This window comes from Rhinopithecus bieti, unplaced genomic scaffold (assembly GCF_001698545.2).
Source record: "Rhinopithecus bieti isolate Rb0 unplaced genomic scaffold, ASM169854v2 scaffold_35903, whole genome shotgun sequence".
Classification (NCBI taxonomy): domain Eukaryota; kingdom Metazoa; phylum Chordata; class Mammalia; order Primates; family Cercopithecidae; genus Rhinopithecus; species Rhinopithecus bieti.
The window spans coordinates 1-21,592 of NW_016815549.1; the positions used below are offsets into that span (position 1 = coordinate 1).

The window sequence follows — 21,592 nt, forward strand, 5'->3', positions numbered from 1 at the left end:
CCTCTCCTCTTCTTTCCTCTCCTCTCTTTTCTTTTCTTTCACTTTATTTAAGCTGTCGGTTCTTTACCTGTAAAATGGAGAATAATAATACCTAACCCTGCAAGACTGTTGTAAAGGATTAGAAAAAATAAATATTTGCAAAATGTTCAACACAGGGTTCAGGAACTGATAGATGCTAGTGATACCATTCTCATCCCCATTCTCATCCAGTTTTATGGTTCTGGTTAATTCTTACAGGTTTTGATGTGAAAGACCATGCTCAGAAGCAGGAGACCACTAGCAGCCTGCCGGCCCCTCCTCAGATGCCCCTGCCGGAGATCCCTCAGCCCTGGCTGGTGAGTCAAGGCCCCACCATCTCAGCGGTCCTTGCTGGAGGCCTGGGGGTACTCACGGGCTCCAGGGGCCTGTGATGGAAGCCTAGTGTGGAAGAATGGAGCTCTTATTTTGCTCGAGACACTCCTTTGAGTCTATTTCTAGGGCTGAGAAGCTGTTAGTGATAGCTAGTTGGTAGACTAAGTGTAGCCTCCCCTTAGGAAGCTAGCATTTCTTTGCACTGCCTCACACCACCATAAATTATGTATAGTAGGAGCTACAAATCCATAGACATCTTCTGTCCTATTAAGAAAAACAAATATGAGGGGATTTAACAGATAAAAGTATCTGTAGACCTTGTGGACTTGACTCTCTTCTGAGTTAATTCTGAAGTTGAATACCTTATTCTGAAACTTGAATAGTCATTGTTAGACTTCTTCTGGGGTTAACCATGTTTTTTCCAAGAGAGAAAAATGTGTACATATTTCAGGAATGTGTACTTTAGTTTTATGCGTTCAAATTCAAAATTTGTTTTTTTAAAAAAATCTGGCCGCGCCCACAAATGCAAACTTTTATGTACCATTCAGCTTTTTCTATATTTGGCTGTTTCTAACTTGTTTACTCAGGGAATTCAGAGTGTCATTCAAAGTTAGGGCAAAATCAGTAGCAATTCTCATCCTGTGTTTGCTTTCAGTGTGAATCATCTGATGATCTCTCTGCCAGGATAGGAACGGTGGGAAGGCAGGGCTGTTTCTCGTTCACCTCCGCTCTGCCTGGGCCTGGCGTAGTGCTCAGGAGTCTTGGAGGGACTCAGGGATTCTCACTGCGGTGGGTACAGAGGGAAACGAGCACTTACGGAGTGCATGCCACACACCACCGTGAATTACAACTCGTTAACTCCCACAACTCGGCCTCGAAGAACCTCTAGCGCTTCTTACCAGGGGAAGCGTATGTACACCCATGTTTCAGAGAAGGAAGCTGAGGCTCAGTGAAGGTGTGTGGTTTACTTAACATCACAAAATAAGTGGAGAGGGCAGAGTTTGCAACATCTATTTCAAATTCATGCTTTTCTCAGCAATACTAGTTCAGAGGTGTGGCAGCAAATCATGCGAGCGTGCATCAGACAGGAGAAGACTCTTAGCATTGAACCTGTCCACTGAAGCAGAGTCCAGGGAGGCCGCAGGCCACAGGGACAGTTCAGGAGCAAGGCTGCCTGCTTCCCACCCCCACACTGCCTCAGACTTCTCGTATGATTTGGGGAGATTAATGTAACCTCTGTGCCTCAGGATTGTCCAGGAGATGGAAAGAGCAAATATATCTCAAGTGCTTAGGATTTATTTGTTTATTTATTTATTTAGAGACAGAATCTCGCTCTGTCGCCCAGGCTGGAGTGCAGTGGCACATCTCGGCTCACTGCAAGCTCCGCCTCCCGGGTTCACGCCATTCTCCTGCCTCAGCCTCCTAGCGGGGACTACAGGCGTCCGCCACCTCGCCCAGCTAAGTTTTTATATTTTTAGTAGAGACGGGTTTTCACCGTGTTAGCCAGGAGGGTCTTGATCTCCTGACCTCGTGATCCACCCGCCTTGGCCTCCCAAAGTGCTGGGATTACAGGTGTGAGCCACCGTGCCCGGCAGCTTAGGATATATTTAAGTCCTGGACTCTAACCACTCCTCAGAGCAGCGCTTTTCAAACTTTAGCCTTCAGCTAACCACCAGCCATCTTAAAGTGCAGACTCTGGTTCACCAGGTGTGTATGGGGCCTTTGACGCTGCCCTTTTCTCTTCCCTCCTCTCCCCTTTGCTACCCGCCTCCCCCCTCCCATTCCCTTCCCCTTCCCTCCTCACACTCTTCTTCTCCCCCTCTCCTCTCCTCACCCTGCCCTCCCCTTTCCTGTTCTCCTCTCTCCTCCCCTCCCCTCCCCTCTTTCCTCTTTCCACTGCAGGGTCTTGTCCTGTCACCCAGGCTGGAGTGCAGTGGCGCATCCATAACTCACTGCAGCCTCAACATCTTGGACTCAAGCAATCCCCTCTCCTCAGCCTCCCAAGTAGCTGGGATTGCAGGTGTGAGCCACCATGCCCAGCCAAATGTTTAATTTTTTTTTTTTAATTGAAAAAGGGTCTCACTGTGTTACTGTCTTGAACTCCAGGCCTTCAGTGATCCTCCTGCCTTGGCCTCCCCAAATGCTGGGATTACAGGTGTGACCCACCCCACCTGGTCACATTTGCTGTTTTTACATATAATGTGATATTAAAGTCCAGAAATATGTAATTGTTAATTTAAAAGATGAAGAGCTAGATGGGAAATCAGTAGTTCTTCCATTTTCTGGCTTCATCTTCTGGTTTATTTTCATTTTTTCTTTGTGAGATTGTCTGGAATCTCTGGCTCCCCTGTGATGGGTCTTATATTTCATGATCACATGTCATATTGGGAAAGATGTTCTGAGATGGAGCGGGAACTGAGAACAGTTAGAAGCAGCCGGGGCTGGGTGTGCTGGCTCACGCCTGTCATCCCAGCACTTTGGAAGGCCGAGGCGGGTGGATCGCCTGAGCTCAGGAGTTCAAGACTAGCCTGGGCAAAACTCCACCTCTACAAGAAATACAAAAATTCGCTGGGTGTGGTGGTGTGCAGCTGTGTGTGGTCCCAGCTACTTGGGAGGCTGAGGTGGGAGGATCACTCAAGCCCAGGAGGTGGAGGTTGCCATAAGCCAAGATGGCGCCACTGCACTCCAGCCTGGGAGACTGGGCGAGACTCTGTCTCAAACAAAAATCCGCTAGGCGTGGTGGCTCACACTTGTAATCCCAGCACTTTGGGAGGCCGAGGTGGGCGGATCACCTGAGGTCAGGAGTTTGAGACCAGCCTGGCCACCATGGTGAAACCCCATCTCTACTAAAACCAAAAAATTAGCTGGACGTGGTGTTGGGTGCCTGTCGTCCCAACTACTTGGGAGGTTGAGGCAGGAGAATCGCTTGAACCCAGAAGGCGGAGGTTGCATTGAGCCGAGATCGAGCCACTGCACTCTAGCCTGCATAACAAGATGGAGACTCCATCTCAAAAAACAAAACAACACAAAACAAGACCACAAAACCAAAACAAAAGAAGCAGCTGGAAGAGTAGCAGTGGTCCTGTGACTGCCGTGGACTCTTCTCTACTGCTGCTGCAGTACCCTCCCACCTGCTGCGGACCAAACTGCATGTCCCTGACATGCCAGCTGGGGGGAGCGGAGGGATGCCAGTTTCAGATGAAGAGTTCTCATGACTGCTCAGCATTTTCTACCATTTTCAACCATCGAATGATCGGTTTGTTTCTGTGTTGTCTTCTTCCAATATAGTTTATTACTTATTCATTCATTCATCCTCTTTCTCCCTCTCTCATCCTCTCTCCTTGTGTCTTGCTCTCCCCTGGCCTGTGATCTGCTCCTGCCTTTGGCAGGAAAATGGTTGTGGCAAACTAGCCTGGGTTAAGGTATTTATGAGGCCCTTCTGTTATAATCATAACTGGTCAATCAAAAATGTTGGTTAAGGTAAGAAAATTTTAAAAAGATATACATTACATGTGCTTTAAATATGTTAGGTTTAAATGAATGATTTAAATGTTGGAATTACAGGTGTGAGCTACCATACCCAGCCTAAATGAATCCTTTTTGAGTAACAGTTTGCTAGTGGGTAATTTCTCCCTCCTGGTGCTTAGTGCATGAGTATCAAGGTAATTTTTCCCTGGACACCTAAGCCATGCTTACTTGCTATAAAACCACTGTGTTTTGATATAGGGCCAAGGGCCACATTCTTTGGTGTATTGCTCCTTATGGGGTTCTGTTTGTCTTTTCTGTGTAATCTATACATATGAGTACATTGTTAGTAATTTCCAGTTTTTGTGACACAATCTGAGTTGTAGAATCCCTAGAATTTTATGAATGTTGCCCTGTCTCTCTCTTTTTTTTTTTTTAATATTTTTTTTTAAATAGGTGACGTCCCCACATCTAATTGTATAGCTTTTTTAGGTTTTTTTGTTTAAGAGACAGGTCCTGACTTTGTTGCCCAGGCTGGAGTGCAGTGGCACAATCATAGCTCACTGCAGCCTTGAACTCCTGTGCTCAAGCCATCCTCCCGCCTAGGCCTCCCAAGGTGCTGGAATTACAGGCATGAGCCACTGTGCCCTGCCTAGTTTTTTTTGACTGAACCTTTCTGAAGCATCTCAGAGTCATCAACTCGGCTTTTGCACTCATTTTTTTCCATTGATTTATTATGTAATGGTCAAATTAAAGTAAATAATCATGGTAATAGGAATTTAAAGAACAAAGCTGACTCTTGGTAAATGCACAACTGAACAGGTAGGACAGTTTTTGTAGGCACCCCAGAGAGGAGCCTGTTGCCACGAATGTTTAGCCCTTTAGGGATTTCAGGGTATTTTACAGAGGGAATAGAGAACAGCTGTCAACTCAGTGAGTCAAGGAGATAGCACTTGGTTAAGATAGCTCGACTGCAGTTTTCTGATAGTTTTTTTGTTGTTGTTGTTTGAGACAGAGTCTCGCTCTGTCGCCCAGGCTGGAGTGCAGTGGTTGGCTCTCCGCTCACTGCAAGCTCCGCCTCCCCAGTTTACGCCATTCTCCTGCCTCAGCCTCCCGAGTAGCTGGGACTATAGGCGCCCGCCACCTCGCCTGGCTAGTTTTTTTGTATTTTTTAGTAGAGACAGGGTTTCACTGGGTTAGCCAGGATGGTGTCCATCTCCTGACCTCGTGATCCGCCCGTCTCGGCCTCCCAAAGTGCTGGGATTACAGGCGTGAGCCACCACACCCGGCCCTCTGATAGTTTTTTTTAATCACTGCTACTCTTCCAGCTGAATTTGGGATTCAGCAAGTCAGCTAGTCACTAAGTACATTAAGTTTGCCTTTAGTGAATTGGCTTTGGGCCAGTTGGCAGTTTTGCTATTGGTGAATTGACTTTCAAGAGAATTTGCTTATTGTGGGGTTAAGATGGAATGGGTAGGCAGCTGTGCCAGGCAGAGGGTGTGCTGTACATTAAATCACAAGCCAGAAAAACAGCCAGGTATACTAGGAGCGTTGCAAGTAGCTCTGCCTTGCTGGATAATGGGATTTGGGCAGGAAATCCACACGAGGCCAGATTTCTCTGCAGGGACTAAATTACAAAGGGCCTGTGGGTTGTGATGAGAAGTTGGGGATGTATTGTGAAAGCGACAGTAGCCATTGAAGGGCTCTTTCAGTGTATGATTTACTTCAGCTAGGTTCTATTTCCCATGTGTTGAACCACGAGTGCACTTTATTTTTACCTCTTTTGTGGCATGAATTGAATATTGCCTTTTATCATAGTGTTTCATAGTATAAACTCTTTAACAAATAAGGTTATCTTTTACCTTTTTATCCTTTTTAGTGCCTGGTAGTGCTTCATACCTTTATTCAATAGTTAATAAAGCCTGAGGTGCCCCGTGTGACATGGTGCTTCTTTCCACCTGCCTAATGTGTCTTTGGAAGTGCTTGCAGGAGAGTAAATGTGTGTGTAGTGTGAAAATCTTGAACATCTGAATCTTTGAAGTCACAAGTGTGGGATGTAGCATGTTTCACACTCTGCTTTATCTTCCTGGCTTTTCGAGGGGAGACTTGGATAGGCTAAAATGTGCATCTATTCAAAAAACCGTTTGCGGGAAGCGCTGTGCTTTTCTTTTCTTTTCTTTTCTTTTTTTTTTTTTGAGACAGTCTCACTTTGTCGCCCAGGCTGGAGTGCAGTGGCGCGATCTGGGCTCACTGCAACCTCTCATTCCCTGGTTCATGCAATTTTCCCACCTCAGCCTCCCAAGTAGCTGGGACTACAGGCACGCCCCACCCTGCCCAGCGAATTTTTTGTATTTTTAGTAGAGACAGGGTTTTCACCATGTTGCCTAGGCTGGTTTCAAACTCCTGGGCTCAGGCAGTCCGCACGCCCCGGCCTCCCAAAGTGTTAGGATTACAGGCGTGAGCCACCGCTCTTGGCCTGTGCTTTTCGAAAGATTCTCGTCTTTGTTTCAAGGGAGAGCTGTGCAGCTATCCGACTGATTGCATTTCATTTGCAGCAAGTGCTAAAAGAGCATTTGAAAAGGTGAGCCCCAGGTCCTGGGAAATAGATCCCATCTGTGCAGATGTTGGCTGCCGTCACCCACTGCCCAGCTCGCAAGCAACTGGCTTGCCAAAGGGGTCTAACCGGATAAGCGCCATTTCTGCTGCTCCCCCACCCTTCTTCAGCATAGCATATTGCGCCTAAACGTAGGGGTATCTCAGATCTTCAGGGCTCAGGAGAAAAAAGAGCAAGCTAGGCTCCTTTTGGGGCTATCATGCAGTACATACAATTCTAGATCAAGGCATTTTCTGGATATATTTTCATTTGGTATAACAGCCTGAGGTTATATCATGTTTCAAGGGGTAGCAGGGAGCAACTTAATTCATTGGTATTTTAGGACCAGAGCTTATGTAAACATGATACCTTTTTATGCCAGCAGATTATAGCGGTTTCCTTTTATTGTGGTAAAATACCCATAACATACCATTTTAATCATAGTATTGTGGAGCCATCACCACCATCCAGCTCCCTACTTTATCTCAAATGGAAACTCTGTCCTCCTTAAACACTAACTTCCCATTCTCCCCTCACCCCCTACCTCCTGCCCCTGGCATCCACCGTCTCTAGGAAATGGTGAAGTTTTTTGTTTGTTTTTTTGAGACAGGGTCTCATTCTGTTGCTCCAACTGGAGTGCAGTGGCATGATCACAGCTCACTGCAGCCTTGACCCCCAGGCTCAAGCGATCCTTTTACCTCAGCCTCCCTAGTAGCTTGGACTACAGAGGTACAGCATCACATCTGGCTAATTTTTATATTTTTTTTGTGGAGACGGGGTTTTGCCATGTTTCCCAGGCTAGTCTTGAACTTCTGGGCTTAAGTGATCCTCCCACCTCACCCTCCTCAGTAGCAGGGACTACAGATGTGAGCCACCACACTCGACCTGAAACAGCGAAGTTTTGATATCAGGCGTTACCATCTTCCCATCGATGCATTTCGCCCTTTTTCAGGTACTTTCACAGCAACCTTGTTATCTCTGTTTGACAGATGACATTATGAGGCTCTTTGAGATTATGTGACAAAGTTGGCTTTTTTACCAGTTGCAGAGTTGGGGCTAAAGCCCATGATTTAAAACAAGAAAATCATTCATTTTCCCGTGGCGTAAGATGTGACCCTTTGGTGAATGTGAGCCATCTTGTTTGCCTTTTCCACCCGTCTTTCAGGAATCTCAGAGTTTTGGCTCATGTATAATCCCAGTGGCATCTTTGTTTTCAATTCACTTTATGGCTGGATTCCACTCTATCCTGTTTCCGCCCCTGGTGGGCTGCCTCGCCTTCCATCTGGATACCTGCCTGCTGGTGGAAAAGGGAGCGGAGATGACACGGCCCCACAGGGCTTTCATTCTTTGTCATGCATAAGTAAAAGGAGAGAAACTTGAAGAAAATATGTGAGACAATCTTCCCAGTGTTTACTCAAGCGCTGTGTGGAATGCAGACTTAACAGTGATCACAATGGATTGGGGTGTAATTTGGATAAAGACTTGCATTTTGCCAAGAAGAGTGTGTACTCAGAATTCTTAGTGTTAGGATTGAAACCATTTTTGCAGCATAAACTATAAAATTGTATTATCCTCAGTTTCCCTCAGCGGCATGGATTCCTTCCTGCAGACGAGCAGCGGCACAGGTAGTTTAGATTATGGCACGAAAGCTGTAGGGTGCTGCTAAAACACTCACACCGGTTAGAAAAGGGTTTCGTCAATATGTGATAGAATTGGAACTTGAGCCCTGATTTTCTTATTTCAGATTGGCTGTTACTCTTAACAGATTTTTATCCCTTTTAGCAGAAAAACAGAATCTGGAGGTGTCACTGTGTATTTAAAATTAAAGTCAGAACGGGATTCCAAATGCTAGGTGTGTGTATTTCTCTGCTAAGATCAGCTCTTGTCACTTATTGGTGCTTTCCTGAAAAGGACTAAGCAACAGATCCGGGACAGGGGTAGGGAAGAAGGTGGGGAGCAGCAGAGGGCGGAGTGCCTGCCACGCGGCGGGTGAGGCGAGCGAGGCAAGCGCCAGCGGAAGGCGTGAAGGTGCTGGGTCTGCCTTGGGCGCGGGGAGGGAAGCCTTCCTAAGAAATGACGCCTCCGCTTGTGCTGTGTGATATGGGAGCAAAAGGTCTGGACCTGTGCAGTCTTGGTTGTTCGGTTCGTTGGTTCTTTCCTTACGTCTTGTCCACTCCGCCCCCCGCGGGGTAGGTGCTGAGGCTGCAGGAGCATCGCGCTGTTGTGCCTTAGCTTCCAGGTCAGCAGACTGACTTCTGTGGATGAGCATGTCCAGCGCCGGGAAGGGTCTTTAATCTCTTGAGCCTCGGTGTCCTCATCTGTGAAATCACAGTTGAGATGCTGACACCTGAGTGTTATTTTCTGAATGAGAGAAAATATGTATCAAGCATCCCAGGACAGTGGCTGACACCTTGTAGGCAAGTGGTCAGTACAGGTTGAGCATCCAGAATCTGGAAATTTGAAATGGTCCAATGAACATGTCCTTTGAGCATCATGTCAGTGCTAAAAAAAGTTTTGGATTTTGGAGCATTCTGGATTTTGGATTTTTGGATTTGGGATGCTTAAGCAGTAAGTACATAATGCAAATATTCCAAAATCCCCCCTTCCCCCCCAAAAAAATAAAAATCAGAAACATTTCTGGTCCCAAGCGTTTTGGAAAGGAGATCCTCAACCTGTAGTAATAACAATAATAATTATTACTAGGCCGGGCGCGGTGGCTCAAGCCTGTAAATCCAGCACTTTGGGAGGCCGAGAGCGGGGCGGATCACGGAGGTCAGATCGAAAACTCAGTCCTGGCGGTAAGCACGTGTGAAACCCCGTTTCACTAAAAAAATATGAAAAACTAGCTTGGGTGAAGGGGTGCGGGTGCCTGTAGTCCCAGTACTCGGAGGCTGAGCAGGAGAAATGGCGGTGATACAGCCCGGAGGCGGAGCTTGCCTAGTGGAGCTGACGTATCGCGCCACTGCACTCCAGCGCTGGGTGGGGGACAGAGCGAGACTCCGTCTCTCTCAAAAAAAAAAAAATAAAAAAAAAAATATTATATTTACAACATATCATTTTACAAACAATTATTTATTTATTTGAGATAGCATCTCACTCTGTCACCCAGGCTGGAGTGCAATGGCATGATCATGGCTCACTACAGCCTCAACCTCCCGGGTTCGAACAATCCTCCCACCTCAGCCTCCCTAGCAGCTGGGACTATAGGTGTGTACCATCATGCCTGGCTAATTTTTGTATTTTTTTTTTTGTAAAGATGGGATTTTTGCCGTGTTGCCCAGGCTGGTCTTGAACTCCTGGCTTCAAGCAATCCTCCTACCATGGCTATTATTATTATTATTATTGGAAAGAGAATTCTCTGTGAATTCTCTTTTTGTTTAAAGAATTTGCTTTTCCTTAAAGTAGCAAAGACAGATATCAATGGGCTTTCCTTTCTAAAAGACGGGAATTAAAGTTACGGCCAGTACTATAAGCCTGCAAGCCTAGGTTATATTACTGTGCTGTTGTGTAAGTACTAGTTTTCTCTAATGCCAGATGGAGACCTTACAGCAGACATTTACGATACCTGAAGGTAGATAAGATTTTCTGAACTAAAAGGTTCGGGAGCTTTTACTTAAGTATTTATTTGAGGGAGAAATATTTTAGTGAATTTGAGAGTTACCTAGTCGCTGGCACAGTGCCAGTTCTGTCTTATTTCTAGGGCACAGCAGGGGTGAAGATCAGTCGTTCTCTTAAGGAAGGTAGTTTCTCATACTTTTTTTTAAGTGTCAAAAGATGCCATGGTGGTTAGAATTTGGACCCTTGTTTTCTTTTTTTTTGAGACGGAGTTTTGCTCTGTCACCCAGGCTGGAGTGCAGCACAGCAATGTTGGCTGACTGCAACCTCTACCTCCCAGGTTCAAGCAATTCTCCTGCCTCAGCCTCCTGAGTAGCTGGGATTACAGGAGCCCTGCCACCACGCCCAGCTAATTTTTGTATTCTTAGTAGAAACAGGATTTCATCATGTTGGCCAGGCTGGTCTTGAACTCTTGACCTCATGATCTGCCCGCCTAGGTCTCCCAAAGTGCTGGGATTACAGGCGTGAGCCCCCACGCCCGGCCCAAGGACCCTTTTGTGAGTGGCAGCCCAGGAAACAGTGGGGCCAGATGCAAGCTGTGTTAGGGGCATGTGCACGGACTGGGTCTCTCCTGATAGTGGGGGAGAGTTGAGTGACTCCACAGTGGTGTGTGGGGCTGCCATTCAATTGTACATTTGAGGGACTTGCTCTGAAGTTTATCCTTCGGGAAGACACAGGGTAGGCTGCCAATGGAATTTTGGAAGAGGTAAAGTTGGCTTTGTTGTCTGTGGACCTGTAACTTTGTAAGAATGCTGGAATTGGACTCTCAGAGCTGGGGTGGGCCCTGGAGGTTGTTCTGACACGATGCCCTTGTTTTAGGTGAGGGAATGGGGACGTGGAGTCTTGGCAAGGTTGCAGAGGTGCAGGAACAAGCCGGCCTTGGATGCGAGTGGCTGTGCGCCTGCATCTTCCTCCCTTCGCCAGACTCTCTTACTTCCTGCCTGGCTTCTGCTTCCCCGTGGCCCCTGTGGGAAACCTGCCTGCCCTGTTGTGTACTTTTTAGAATTCTGTTAATTGTGCTTTCAGTGAATTCTTATATATTGGAAAGGATTGGAAAGACTTGATCCTCTGAAAGCAGTGGTGGTAAGTGACAGTTTGCTCATCTTTTCGGCCCTTCTCCTGTTTGACTTTAACAAGCCTGAAGTGTCTGAAACCCCTGTGGTCGATTTCAAGGATAAGTGGTATTTGAGAGTGGAGTGACTCTCTAGCAGTATTGTTTTCTGAGGGGATATTATTTCAAAATGAAAGTAGTTTTATTTTTTAAAATGATTTTTAAAATGTCATCCTATGCAGAAAAGTCAAGCATTCCAGACTGCATATAGAAAGAGGCAACCACTAGGAACACTTTTGTGAAGGACTTTCTGCCTTTGTGTGTATGTAAGCACAGACACTCACCTCTTATGTAGAGGGGTCATAGTACACCTGTGTTCTTTCATTCAGCAGTATCTCTTAGAGGTTAATAAAGTCAATGGCCATACACATGCACTGGCCTTTTAAATGTCTATCTGGATGTAGCAGTACATCTGAGCATTCTTCTCTTGAACATTTAGATTGTTTTTAGATTTTACTAAACAAACTTTTTTTTTTTTTAATGTGATGTTTCTTTTTTTTATATTCTTTAAGTTCTAGGGTACATGTGCACAACGTGCAGGTTTGTGTACATATGTGTACTTGTGCCACCATGTTTGGTGTGCTGCACGCCATCAACTCGTCAGCCCCATCACGTCGTCATTTACATCAGGTATAACTCCCAATGGCCATCCTCCCCGTCCCCCTCCCCATAATAGCCCCAGTGTGTATGTCGCCTTCCTGAGTCGCAAGTGGATCTCATTGTTCATTCCCACCTATGAGTGAGAACATACGGTGTTGGATTTCTGTCTTCGTGATAGTTTGCTGAGAATGATGGTTTCCAGGCTGCATCTGTGTTAGCAAAGGACATGAACTGCATCTTTTGTGGATGGCATAGTATTCCATGGTGTATATGTGCCAGCATTTTCTTAATCGCAGTCTGTCTGATGGACATTTGGGTTGATTCCAAGTCTTTTGCTATTGTGAATAGTGCGCAGCAATAAACAGTACATGTGGGCTGCATGTCTTTATACAGCATGATTTATAATCCTTTGGATATATAAGTAATGGGTATGGGCTGGGTCATATGGTATTTTCTAGTTATAGAAAATCCTTCAGAGGAATCGCCATAATTAGCTGTGTTTCCACAATGGTTTGAACGCAGTTTAACAACCCCACGCAACAGTGTAAAAGTGGTTCCTATTTCTCCACATCCTCTCTAGTACCTGTTGTTCCTGACTTTAATGATTGCGCATTCTAACTGTGTGAGATGGTATCCTCATTGTGGTTTTTGTTGATTTGCACTTTCTCTGATGGCCAGTGATGATCAGCATTTTTTCGTGTATCTGTTGGCCAATAAACTTTTATTGAACATCCTTATGTGGTTTTTTTCCCATGTGACCAATTGACCCTTTTGACATATGTTTCTAGAAGTGGAATTATTGGATCTAAGGGCATACTCAAAAGTTTGTGCCAAGTACATGACCACCAATAGGGTTTGAAAGTGTCTACTCAGAACCCCATCGATTCAGAGAGTAACTGTTCCTTGGGACACTGAGGAAAGGAGTCTGACCTGTACTAGTTCACAAACGTTTGTTTGATTCAGCTATTTGTCATGCTTTTCCAGGACATGAGTAGTTTGATTGTTTGACCATGCTAAAAGGAAGTTGGAATACCTGGTGTCTCAGGAATAAAAGATAGTGAATCAAGCAGTTCTTTTCCAAAAGCAGCCAGCAGAGATTTTAACTTGGATGTGGGCTCCTGTACAGACCTTGCCTGGTGCTGGGCCCCATGTGTCAGGTTCTGTTGCCTCTGTAGGAAGATGTGAAGGACCTGGAGATGGTCCAGCCTCATGCCACACTATGATGACAGTTTGGGAAGCCAGCCTTCTGATAGGAGTACAAAGGAATTGGAGTTATTTAGCCTCGGGAACAAGGACTGGGGGCGGGAGGGAGGTAACTGTCTGTAAGTCCCTGAAGAAATATTGTGCAGATGGTCTGGAGTGAGTTCTCTTCTTCATCTGGTGAGAGGAAGGAGTGGGTTGAATCCGCAGTGGGTGATTAGTCATTCACAAAGGACTTCTTGGCTTCAGAGATGAGTTACATAGAAAGCGATGGAGTTGCACTTTCTGGAGAGTTTACATTAAAAAAACACAACAGCCCCATTCTTTCAATAGAACCTTATTCTACTTGGAACTGTAACTGAGTAGATTTCAATTTGGGGCCTCTGCTGTGTTCCATTCCTTGTGATATACCTCTTGCCAGCTTGTTTACAGAATCTAGGTAGTGGGAAATTGTTGCACGCTATTCATATGAAAAAGGGGGGAGAGAGAGAATATGAATATTAAAAAGGTCTTTAACAGACAGACCTGGTGTTTGAAAACTCCAGCTGGCAGTTACTAGTGTCTGAGCAGATTTAGATTCTGAGCCTCAACTTCTGTATCTGTAAAATATAGTGTAATAGAATGCGTTGCCTGAAGGATTCCTGCATGGATTGATTGACATTCTTGTAGCCAGTGCAGAAGTGTCTAGCACAGTGCTGGGGAGATCGCAGATGCTGGGCGAATACTGGCTTTCCTGCCATTCAGCCGCCTCTGTTGGCAGAAGAACCAGTGAGAGACACACCAACACATCCTGTAGATGGTCTTAGGAGGCAGAGGCTGGGGTGGTTTAGAGCCGTCAGGAACATTTAAGAAAAGAGGGGACCCGAGCAGAGTCCTAAAGGCCAGGTGGGACGTAGGTTGTCCCGAGGCATGGAGTGAGCCACCAGCTTGTCCTTATTCTAAGGCTGTGGCTTCACAACCAGAGAGTGTTTCAGTCTCTGAGTTTGTTAAAAAATTGTGGTGGGCCAGGCACGGTGGCTCACGCCTGTAATCCCAGCACTTTGGGAGGCTGAGGCAGACGGATCACGAGGTCAGGAGTTCAAGACCATCCTGGCTAACACTGTGAAACCCCGTCTCTACTAAAAATACAAAAATTAGCCAGGCGTGGTGGCAGGCGCCTATAGTCCCAGCTACTCGGGAGGCTGAGGCAGGAGAACGGCGTGAACCCGGGAGGTGGAGCATGCAGTGAGCAGAGATCGTGCCTCTGCACTCCAGCCTGGGTGACAGAGCGAGACTCCAACTAAAAAAAAAAAAAGTGACATGATTGGTTTTAATAAGGAGTAGATTCCGTCTCTGGAGAATAACTTCTACTTTGTTTTAGAGAGTGGCTCCCAGGTGATTTTTTTTTGAAGTTTTTCTAGCACACAGTAGGGATATAGTGAGAATGTGAGCAAGCCTCACTCATGCACTCAGCCAGTGTGGCTCACTCTGTAATGAGTGCTGGGTGCACCTGAGCATCTGTGTCCCAGGAGCCCACTGCCTGTGGCAGGGCCATGGAGTCCCAGAGTGTGCGTCTGAGGCCTGCGAGGGTTGGTGTGTATGGAGTGTGTGGGGATAAAGGGGAATGCAGACTCTGTCTCAGACCCCTGGGGTAGCAGCATCTGAACAGGCCCAGTCCTACATGGGGGAAGGGGAATTCTGTGTCGTGGATACTCCAGTGAGACTGCTGCGCACGCTGAATCCGGAGATTTGGTGTGGACCGGACGGCATGTGGCCGGGGCTGGGTTATGGATACACGCAGGAAAGTAAGAGAGACACATCAGGACCGGCCTTCCAAACCTCTTTGTAGGATGAGGTTCTCTTTTGCCGAAGACTTTACAAAGGAAAGAGGAAAAGACTGGCCACATTCATTAATTGGAAAGCCAGAATTTCCTTCTAACTGTCATGCTAATTTCTGTGTCGCTTTTCGTTTCTTCCTCAGCCTCCTGACAGTGGGCCTCCACCATTGCCAACGTCCTCCCTCCCAGAAGGTTATTATGAGGAAGCTGTGCCGCTGAGCCCCGGAAAAGCTCCGGAATACATCACATCAAGTGAGTGGCCAGCCCTGCCCAGCACGCTGCCTTTGTGATCGGCAGGACTGTTGCAGAACCTGTCCCCTTTCTGGGTAGGAAGGGGAACAGGGCATTATAAACCACCACGGGCCAAGTGCTTTTTGAACCCAAAGAGATTGTCAGTACAGGAAAGGTTTCGAGAAGGGCACCGAGACTAAGGAAGGACACTCACAAATAAGCGTCTATTCCGATTGCTGTCTTCCTTGTGACTCAAAGGTAGTGGAAGCTTATTGCTGTGGCAACAGGCATCATCTTTGCAGAAGAGAAATGGCAGTTTGTGGTATATTTTCTGGTGTGTGCTACAGCCCCCACTTCCTTAGTCTTTGACCTTCCTGGGCTGCACCCATCCTGCCACGATTAGAGCAGTTTCCACCAGGCTGGCTGTCGGGCTGGAAATAATAGGGTACAACACAAACAGGTATCTTGGTCATAGACTTTTGGTTTTTTCTTTTTTTGGGGTACAGGTTCTATTAGATGATTTTTGCCTAAGCCCTGGTTCTCCTGGCCCCAGTTAGTGGCCTGTTGGTAGCACTCAGAAGTACCTGTTTGTTAGTACCCAGCTTCAAGTTCAGATGAAGCGTGACATGCTGATGTGAAATCTCCGGAATTCATTTTTGAATTGGTGGCTGTATGTCTCCTTTCAGTATCTGTCAGGCAGGGAGCTACCATCTCATAAGAAAGTTGAGTACCTGAATGTGTGTCAACTTACGGAATCCAGCTTGCGTTTTAAAAATGAAAGGTAGGTAAGTGGAAAGTGACAGAGTGGTTGCTGATTGTACTCAGGAGGCTTCTGTGCGTGGTCTCCAGCCTCATCTGTCTCCTAAGGGAAATGCTCTCCTTTTCCCCAACATTGTTATACTGTTACCTGCCACATAGAGACTTTGCATTTCAGATCTTTCTGTCCTTGGCAGTCTGCGAGCACAGCTATTCCACCAAAGCAGGATCTGTCTTGATGATTGGAAGGAGATTGTTAAAGGAGATTCCCCCATTGGCATGCTTCTCTGAGTGTGGAGAAGGCCTGTGGAGAAGCCAGGCCAGCTGGACTGCGTGCCCCTGAGGGCGCCAGCTGCTCCTCCTCGCCTGTCTCCTCAGCTTCTGGAGCAGTTGAGGCATAGACTGGGCCGAGCGTCAATACACAGTTGTGCTCTGGATGAGAAAAGGGATAGTTCTGATAAGGTGGTCATGGATTTTTCGGTTTTGAGAATAATTTATCAACTCTTTAAGAAGATAGTAGATTAATTAGAAAACAAATGTCTTGATACAACTCAGAACTTCATTGCGTTCCTTTCTTTGTAATGGCAGTGAGGAAAGACAAGTGTGTTTTCTTATTGAGGGTATTTTCTAGCATTTGGAACGTTTGTCTCTGGCCTTCCCCCTGCAGAGTACTTTCAAGGCTGGAAACAGAGGGATTATTTGATTTCGGGGGCTGTCGGTCATTTTCATTCTGAGGAGCTACACGTAGCTGGTGGGTCACGGCCTCTTCAGGGGTGCTGTTCTTCAGCCGCTGAGTCCGGAAGAAGAGGTGACCGGGGAACTCAGGCCTGGGGAATGAGGAGACAGCAGTGATGGCACACAGTGGCTTCTCCAATCACACGTCTGCCGTGGGACGCTCAGTTGATGGCCCTAGGACACAGCCGCCCCTCCCATGCAGAGCAACAGCCGGGGGTTGACTTGTCAGCTCAGTTCAGGATCGTACCACCCTCAGTTAGATACCAACTTTGAGATGGTTTTGTTGAACCTATGTGGGTCATGGTCTCATCGGAGAAGCCAAACCGTTTCAAATGTCACGGAGGGAGGAGTTTATTGAAGGAATGAGGCCATGTGCAGTTGTGAGAACTTCTTCCTTGGAAGAAGCACAGGCAGTTTCTGCTGTGTCTGGTCAGGCTGGCAGCTGGGAAGAAAGCTGGATGAGGACTGGGGAAGAGGAGGGACAGACAGATGGGAGCCTGCGTCTCTCCTGATGGCACGGGTGACCGGCAACAGCCCACGTGAGCTGCAGCAGTCCCTGTCCCCGCGCCAACCTGCAGAATCTGGGGCCACTGCTTCCCCCTGCCCTCCACATCATTCCCAGACTTCTCTCAGGGCCACTCGAGCCCAGAATTATCTAAGAAAGGGAATTTTGGGAAGTGTGATTCCAGCCTTGCTAGGTTGATACAGTAGAAAACCACCACAGTTTATCTTTGGTCAACTTGGTACCCATGCATACCTCTTTTAGCCACACTGAGTTTCCAAGTAGAGACGAGCAGCGCATGCTTGAGCCTAACATAATTCACCATCACGCAGGTGACAGAAAATCCCCAACTCCCCACAGAGGAGACAGAGCCCCTTTGTCCAACATTTGGATGACATCCATTCTCTTCTGGAGCCTGTAACCCAGATTCCGAGATGTTAATACAAGGTTGACTCCTGTTAGCGTTTCTTATGTGAGATGGTAGGGGCCTGGGAGAGGGAGGAAGAATAATTCATTTCTGTGTACACAGTTATATTCTTATCAAAACAAGGAAGAAAAGCCTATAACAGGTTCAGTCTCCACACCTGGTCAGTGTTCATGGCTAGAATTGACCACTTCCTTCTACTGCCCCTTTCGTATTCCCGCTTCCCTCAGCAAACCTCTTCGTTGGTCATGGTTTTTTTCTTGGTGGGTGATCTGACTTCCTTTCCTGAAAGGTCTGGACCTTCAGTAGCACTTCTGTATTGGATGGTCATGACTTTTCATTCACTTTAATCAGAGGGTGTGAGAACACAGAGGGGGCACTCAGGGGGTCTTCCGAGTCCCCTGCGTGTTCTTCCTTACTCCCACTGTGGGGTAACGGCTTCCTCACGGTTGGGGTCCGTCACCTCAGCCACTGCAGGAGCCGCTTCTTTGCCTGTTACTGACATGAGGAGCCCACGGTGGCCAGGTGGCAGCTTCTGCTTCCAGTTTAAGGAAACCATTGCCCTGTCTTGCCCTTAGACCAGTGCAGTCCAGCATTTTAGGGAAGGAAGGCAAACATTTTGTTAGTGGGTCACTGGGGGTAATAGGGAGAGGAGGCTCCTCGCGTTTCACCCCTCGATTCTTGGGCTGTGAATCTGGGCTGTGGGAGAAACAGTGCCACCAAGTCAAAACCTATGGTACCAGAAGATACTCTGAAGTCTGTTGCCCACAAGGTGTCACCCATTGGTTGGCACTATAACTGGATATTAAAAATATATGTGTTTTGACCTATTGAGCAAGTGACTTCAGGGTGCTGGAGACTGTGGCAAGATCAGTGAATTTCCTGAGCACAGAGCCATTGTCATGTACTTCATTTGCTGTAAATGAGTTCCCTGGTCAGAAGCAATGGTGTGGGGATCCCATCGTGGAGAACGGGACATTCTTTAAGGCCCTGTGGACCCAGAGGGGAATTTTTTTTTTTTTTTTTTTTTTTTTTGAGACAGAGTCTCGCTCTGTCGCCCAGTCTGGAGTGCAGTGGCGCGATCTCAGCTCACTGCAAGCTCCGCCTCCCGGGTTCACGCCATTCTCCTGCCTCAGCCTCCCGAGTAGCTAGGACTACAGGCGCCCGCCACCTCGCCCGGCTAGTTTTCATATTTTTTAGTAGAGACGGGGTTTCACTGTGTTAGCCAGGATGGTTTCGATCTCCTGACCTCGTGATCCGCCCGAATCGGCCTCCCAAAGTGCTGGGATTACAGGCTTGAGCCACCGCGCCTGGCCGGGAAATTTATTTTAATGATCTCTTCATGATGGAAGTGGACCAGTGATAACAACCTGCCATGAGGTGCCAGCTGATATCCCAGGGATGGTGTCAGGGCGTGGGGGTGGGGTGGGGAGGTTGATGTTGGCGTTTGCTGTTGGCAGGTAGGGTACTCGGAAGTATCTGGAGTCGGATTAATTTCCATGAGTGAAGTCCGTGTTGCTGAGTTCATGCATAACCTGTATTCCTGCCATCATGTCCACATGTACATGAGCCCATTTGGACAAGAAGTCTGGGGAATGAGGCTGACCGATGTAGGTACAGTGGGTAGTGGTATTTACCCGAGTATGGGGAATGAGGCTAACTGATGTAGATACAGTGGGTGGTGGCATTTACCCGAGTATCAAGATCCTCTTCTGCTGAGGTCTGTTTACATCATGTGCCCATTTGTGAAGGTCTGTTGACAGCATCTTCTGCAGACCAGTTGTTTGTTACCTGTTTTTTAATCATGTTTCTCTCCATTGTCAGTCATCCAACTAAACCATTAGGCAGTGTTCGTGAATGGTTGTTGAAGGAGGAGGCAGCTCTCAGGACTAAGGGCTCCTTGCTGGCTCACATCTTCTGGCGTGGATGGAGCCTGCTCTCACACACCCACTTTGATTTGAGCATAGAGTGTCCCTTCATGGGTCAGAGAGCCTGTGGGCCATGCAGGGCGGCTTAGGTTTCCTCTTCTCTTGGTGCCCCATGGTGAAGCCTGACGTCTCTGCCAGGGCTTCGCTAGCCGAAAGTAGTTCCTCAGAAGTAAGGTGGTTCTCTGTAAAGGATGGTGTAGCTGTGCTCCAAACTCCCAGAGGTCCACACTCACCTCCGCTGGGTGAGCCTGCCAGAGTGTCCATTACCAACCTGCGGAGCGGTTAGGGTTTCATCAGAAAAGCAGAACCATTGCGATGTGGATAGAAGACTTATTCTAGATTAGCCTTGCACACTTGCGGAAGCTGTTGAAGTCTGTGGGTGACTGTGGCCTGAGCACCTGGTAGGACCCACCCTCTGGAAGGAAAGCTGGCCGTGAAGCGCAGGAGGTCAAGGGTAAATGGAAACCCATGAGGTCAAACTGCAACTCATCTATGACTTCCTCCAGACTCAGTGACACAAGTGACCCACACAAGATGCAGGTGCCCTTGGCTCTGGAGTTGTCCAAAACACCGAAGCAGGAGAGCCTGCAGCAAGCAGCTGGAGGACCTGAGCCCATGACTGCCCCACACCAGCAGGGTGTGCAGCGTACCAGAGCTTCCGCAGGGCCTGGCGCCCTGTGCTGGCCTCAGAGATGGGCCTACTTGTTTCCTTCTTTCCTTCCAGGTCCCTCACAGCTTCTCTTGAGGCCAGCCCTACCCCAGACCAAACAGAGCAATGGAAGTGGCGTTCCAGTTAGCTACGTTGACATAGCATAAACTCACTACAACACTCGTTGGGTGTTTTGGTTTCAGACGTAGATTTCAGTTTTATTTTCAGCTTTCTGATTCCTCTGTTTTGCCCTCTTCCCTCTCTCTCCTCCAGGGGGATTGGTTGAAATGGCATTTCTGATGTTATGGGGTGTGTGTGTGTGTGTGTGTGTATGAAATACATTATGTAATGCCACTGGTTTTTGGAGATGAGCACCCACTTCCTCAGGCCCCGATGTTGGATGGTTATGTGCACAAGTACGTTACACCTGCTTCTGGAGTTTCAGGTTCACAGGGAGCTATCCTGTGTCCCTCATTTTACCCTCACAATAACTCTCAGAGAGACAAGATTATCTTAAAGACACTGAGTTTCAAATAAGTTAAATGACTTACTCTATTCCTCTAGAGTGAGATCTTGGACTTAGACTGGCCATTATCAAACGTAAGTCAGATCTCTGCTCTATTGACAGCCTTCTCGTGGCTTCCCATCCCACTCAAAAGTTAAAGCCAAAGTTCTTCTAAGGGCTTCTCTCCTCATCTCTTTACCTACCACCTGTTCCTCTCCTGCTCACTGCCCTCCACCGCCAACCCCAGCCCCTTTTACACCGTCACAGCAGCATGAAAGAGCAGAACATCTGTAATGCAGAAGGATAGTAATTGTTCAAAACTTCTTGGCCCTTAAATAGCTCTTGTATTTTGATCCTGTAAGAATCTCAAGTAGAAAAGTGTTTAAGGATATTGCCAAAGTGAGGATGTGGGATGGAGAACCTTTCTCTGCACTCCAAATGCCTTGCCTTCTTTCTTTCCTTCCTTCCTTCCTTCCTTCCTTCCTCCCACTCACCCATCCACCTGTCCATCCATCCATCCATCCGCCTGAGCATCTGTCTATCCATCCATCTGTCTTATCTATCTATCTCCTATGGCTTCTATTTCCCTGGAGAGTTCTGACTGATACAAAGAGCATTTTCTAATCAACAACGTCCTTTCAACAGAGTTCACACGCTTCTGTTGTTGGCCCTTTGGTCTGCTGCCTTAATCTACACGAAGTGTAGATATCTGAATGGGATGGACCTGATGGTGTCTAATCAATGTCCCCTCTGAGTACCCCTGAAATAAAACCTCTCTGTTCATCTCTCTGTGAATACCTGTACCACTTACTATAAGACTAGAAGGCAATCAGGAATTCTTTTCCCTGCTCCCCATTTCTGAGTCTTTCATAATTTTTCACAAAGCGTTCATTACTTCTTAATGTAATCCAAAACCCCAGTCCCCCAGACAGTGAACTTCTCAAAGTCCTAGACCACAGCTCTGGCTGGTGGAGCTACCAAGCGATATCCTGAGTGAGAGTCTCTTCTCTTGATTGGGTGTTCGCTAAGCATACTTTCTGGAGAGTTCTCTTGATTGGGTCATAGCTAAGCATACTTTCTGGAGAATTCTCTTGATTGGGTCATCGCTAA

At 47.2% G+C, this 21,592-nt stretch overlaps 1 protein-coding gene across 1 annotated transcript in view; it reads left to right on the forward strand.

Moving 5' to 3' along the window:
• Positions 1 to 207: 207 nt before the first annotated feature.
• AFAP1 (actin filament associated protein 1) overlaps positions 208 to 21,592 on the forward strand; it is a 115,870-nt gene continuing 94,485 nt past the window's right edge. Inside the window, exons 1-2 of the mRNA XM_017853403.1 lie at positions 208 to 335; positions 14,896 to 15,004. Coding sequence (XP_017708892.1) covers positions 303 to 335; positions 14,896 to 15,004 — 142 coding nt within the window. The 5' untranslated portion in view covers positions 208 to 302. The remainder of the gene's footprint in view (positions 336 to 14,895; positions 15,005 to 21,592) is intronic.